This window comes from Orbicella franksi, chromosome 2, assembly GCF_964199315.1.
Source record: "Orbicella franksi chromosome 2, jaOrbFran1.1, whole genome shotgun sequence".
In the NCBI taxonomy this organism is placed as follows: domain Eukaryota; kingdom Metazoa; phylum Cnidaria; class Anthozoa; order Scleractinia; family Merulinidae; genus Orbicella; species Orbicella franksi.
This window is the reverse complement of record NC_138146.1, coordinates 2,489,030-2,493,611: the sequence shown is the minus strand read 5'-3', so window position 1 is coordinate 2,493,611 and position 4,582 is coordinate 2,489,030. Positions and strand designations below refer to the sequence as shown.

The window sequence follows — 4,582 nt, the reverse complement described above, 5'->3', positions numbered from 1 at the left end:
GATTTTCAGCCGATCAAAGGAATTTCGATGTGACGTAATTTAAATATGTAATCGCAGAAAGTTCTGTCCGAGAACTGGAACTTTGTATGATTGTTGTATGATTGATTGATTGTTCCTTATCCATCCAAGAATTTCGCGCATATACAGAAAGCAAATGTTTACCCACCTTTATAATAAATGGCGCGTCACAAATAAATACGGCAGCGAGTGTCTGAAAAACACTAAGACCTGAGGCCTAAGACTCCCTCCAAATCGCAAAAACAGTCAAAATTCGCCAAAAAAAGAAAAGAAAAAGAAAAAAAAAAGAAAAAAACCACCCGGTAAGAGTAATCACACATCCAATCAAAACACTCAACCTTTTGCTAGAGGAACTCAATCTACGCGCCAAGTAGAAACCACGTGACAAACGCATTGCCCTCGTGGACAAATAAATAACTAAATATCCCTGGCGTTGACAAAGTGTGGGAAATCCCACACAAAAACGCAACACAATCCACAATTGCTTCTTCCGTTGCTGGCGCGGGAGGCACGTTGGAAACTGACCAAAGATTGCCCTGGTCTGCGAGGTCAAACACTCGGGCGTCATTCGAGACGCGTGATCCCCTACCGTGACTCATCACGGCTATTCGAGATCAACTGCCGCTCAAATCGAAGAGAAACCGGGACCCAAATAGGACAAAATAGGAAAAACCAAAAACCACATCGGATACGAAAACCGAAAAACCGCTAGCATTTTTTACGAAAACCGAAAACCAGATGCTAAAAAACGAAAAATCCGCAAACCGTAATGAACACCAAAACCGAAAAACCGAGATCTTTTGGCACAAAAGCCGAAAAACCGATCTAAAAAATAGCTAAAACCGAAAATCCCAATGCCGCCCTCAACAATACATACATCATATGGTCTATAATAACTTGACGTGGGAGCTGAAGTGAACTGCTAACTGCTATATCTCGGTTCTTTCGAGATACTTCGCAACTGTGAATTAAGAAGGCACAACTGAACGCAACAAGTTCCCGACAACATCTGGGGTCTGTTAAGAAAGATTAACCATTAAAGAATTTCAGTTTGTGCAACTAATTCTCGAGGAAACTGTCTCGTCGTTGTTGACAACAAACTCAGTGTTCACAATGGAAGCGAACGTGTCTCAGCCCAACGTTCCCCGAGCGGTTTTTCCCAACATTCTGATGAACCGTTCGATGGGTCAAGTGGTTGCAGATGTTGGACCTCTCTTCCTCATAAACCTAACAGCTCTGTTTGGAAATACGCTGCTCTGCATCGCTTTCTTAAAGAACAACCACCTAAGATCGGTAACCAACACGTTTGTTTTAACGCTGGCCGTCAGTGATATTATCATGTCGCTTACCTGTATGCCACTATCAGAAGGATCTCTCATTGCCGGAGAATGGATCTTTGGAGATCTTCTTTGCCACATTCAAGGATTGCTCGCCCACTTTTTGGCGTTTCTTTCGCTTCAAATGATGGCAATCATTGCTGTAAATCGATACTTTCGAGTCATAAAACCAGATTTGTACAAAAAGATCTTCACCCCTGGCTACACAACTTTGATAATACTCTCCGCAAGTTTGCTGTCCGTCGGGATTTTGGGAAGCATAACGTTCGCGCAGCATGGGAACTTGTTCGTGTTCCACCCTGGTAACACAATCTGCGTCAATTTGTATCGTAGCTTAATAAGCACCCAAATATACACCATCTTCTCCAGCGTTACGTTCGTCTTTCTACCTGCCATAGTGATCGTATGGTGTTATACCAAGGTCTTTAGATCCATCAGAAGGCACTCTCGACGATTGGCCGCCAGAAAGATGTCCCGTGTATCTATTAACAGCATAAATCCAGCACAGATTGTTGTCACTCGCACTGTGTTTGCAATCGTCTCAGCATTTTTTATTTGCTGGATTCCTTGCATTGTTATTGATTTGGTGGACATCGCGAGAGATGAATGGTTCGACCACCGAGTGTACCTGGCGTACACTTATTTTGCCTACACCTCCAGCGCCATAAACCCCATCATTTACGGCATCATGAACAGGTCGTTCCGAGTGGAATACCTAAAGCTCCTAAGATGTCGCTGAAAACGGGAGATTGAACTCGCTGATTTTTCTTATTATCTGATCCAGGCTTTGAAATGAAAATAGATTTGTTAACAAATTGCCCTGCTTCGCTGGAATCGATGTTTTTGCCTTGGCTATGGACAGTGTTAGCCTGCACGGCTGCGGACATGAATTCATCACCTAATTAAGTCCACGTTTTTCTTGTTAGGATAGCTAGATGTTTAAGGATTCAAACATATACTAACTCAGACAGAAAATTACATGTAGCTATAACAGAAGATATTTCTTTTTCATCCAAGCTATTTATGTGTAACATTTTAAATAATTATTTTAACTTGACAAAGGCTACTGTAAAGCCAAGAAAATGTTATACTTATGAGATGGACAGGCTAAATAATTAATCTTAATCTGAATTTGTGACTGAATTTAAAAAACGCATATGGTCAAAAAAAAAGGTTCATTCTCGAGCTTAAACGGATGTAATATTTGACTGGCGTAGTAATAAAAAGGACCAATTAAAGTATGTTGATATTGTTAGTCCAACTCGAAACAATCATCAACAAATAAAAGCAAACATGTCATTAAAACATTTCTCTCAATTTCTCTTAAAAAGACGCAGTTAGCCGCTTTCATTGTATCATTATATTTAGCCTTTGCTACCAAAGAATTTTTGAATTCTACTCCTTGGATCGATGCAACTAAGAATCAGGCCGGTTACTTCAGCAGGCAACGACGAAATAAATTGGTTCGTTATGAGCAGCGAGTTACGATGCTAATACAACTTGTATTTCAATGACAGGTTTGCGTGCACCTGGCATTTGACAGTTTTAATTGAGGCCGTTTTGCTAGCATTACTACTGAAGGTCCTTAAATGTGAATTTAAACTAGGATCTGTGCAGCCGGCATACAACGCCGTTCATGATAGAATCCGGCCAAAATATCAAGGATATTCTCCCCACATACATGTATTGTTCTGGATTAATTTTCCTCGTTTTAAGCATACATTAATAGATAAAGTATATCGCTTAACCAAATCTGAAAACCTCAGCAAACATTGGAAACTGGAGCAGCGTTAACTTGAAAGCCTTAGAATGTAGAACGCGATTAAGTTTTTGCGGGCTAAGCAGAAATAGGAATAAGTTATTTTTCTTTTTTATGAATAAAGATTTGTATTTAAAAGTCCTCTTTCTTGAGCGGAAATCACTCAGAAAGAAAAGGCCTAAAAACACTCTCGTTGCCAATTCGCTCCAGCTTGTTGTTTTGAAAGCTTTTTTTTTTGTTATCAGAGCATCTTTGTGTAGATTTGACATGATAGGCATCCAATATTACACACGTATCTTAATGTTGTATCACTTTAACGCAATTGTACACCTGCTATGTACGTGACAAAAATACGTTCGCCGAACAAACAGCTCTCAGCTTTTAAACAATTCTACTTGACTCAATTGAAACTTTCATGTTGTGGTTTCGTGACCTTACACCATAAACTTCTCTTTGAACACGCAAACATGAAGGAGCACTTTCTAAATGGCAAAAGGGTTATAGAGTACTGATCCTTTCAATGCAATGCTGTTAAGACTAGCATACGTGATGCACTTAACAATCAATGTATGTTGATATTTTAGCATTTCACACCCCACGTTACAAAAACATAAAAACCCAATGATAATGTCTGGTTCTTCATAGACTGCAAAACAATCGTATTTTTTGCGAACGCGAGCGACGGTCAATATTCGAACGAAAAGTCTGGAGCTAGTGTAAAAACGGCGAGGGAGAATGGGGAGAGACGCTGAAAAATTTTCTCGCCTCACACGCCCTACGGGCGTATGAGGCTCGCACGCTTCACACGCAAGAATCGCGCTCACGGCGCTCGCGCCTTCCGAAACGTCCGAAAACGACTGTTTTGTAGTCTAGGTTCTTCATCATCATCGTCATTTTTATCTTCTACTCCTTCGTCAAGTCTTCATACTTTCGTGAAGTCTTTATACTTTTAGGGTTCATAAATAATTTACCCTTGAATGAAACTGTGCCACAACACAGATTTGCGCTTTCTCCCGCTTAACACGGGCGTCTTTTAAACCAGTTCTAAAATTTGTCGTTCCCAGTCGCTTTCTCACCCGTGACTGTGATCTCAAATTACCCTCTCAGCCATTCACGGTACTATCCAGATTAGATCATCTTTTCTAGTACATGTACTTTTCCTGTTACGGTTTAGCGATGTTACCGAGTCCAATTTATAATATAGACAGTCAGTTAAATGTTTGCACGATCTAATAGTATTTAAAGCGTTCACAATTTTCTCTTCACGCATTCCCAATTTCTCATTAAATTTAGCTATGCTATGCTAGTTATAACTATCTTTATAATAGTATAAGAATGTAATAAATACAATATGCAGTATCAAGATTCAATGTTGCACATCTCCCACAGCCGAGGAGCAGAGCCCGCATAACCCGCCGTTGGAGATTGATATCGGTGATACAGAATGCCACTAGGAACCTTACTTTGA

The 4,582-nt window shown here is 40.2% G+C and overlaps 1 protein-coding gene across 1 annotated transcript; it reads left to right on the top strand.

Annotated features, from left to right (window-relative positions):
• Positions 1 to 906: 906 nt before the first annotated feature.
• Positions 907 to 2,168, top strand: LOC145467651 (beta-2 adrenergic receptor-like). Its single transcript, XM_081451235.1, has one exon. It carries the CDS (start codon positions 1,132 to 1,134, stop codon positions 2,092 to 2,094), a length of 963 nt encoding a protein of 320 aa, XP_081307361.1. The 5' UTR covers positions 907 to 1,131; the 3' UTR covers positions 2,095 to 2,168.
• Positions 2,169 to 4,582: the final 2,414 nt, after the last annotated feature.

Coding starts and splice junctions, on each gene's coding strand:
- LOC145467651 (XM_081451235.1), top strand. CDS start 1,132: ATGGAAGCGAACGTGTCTCAGCCCAACGTTCCCCGAGCGGTTTTTCCC.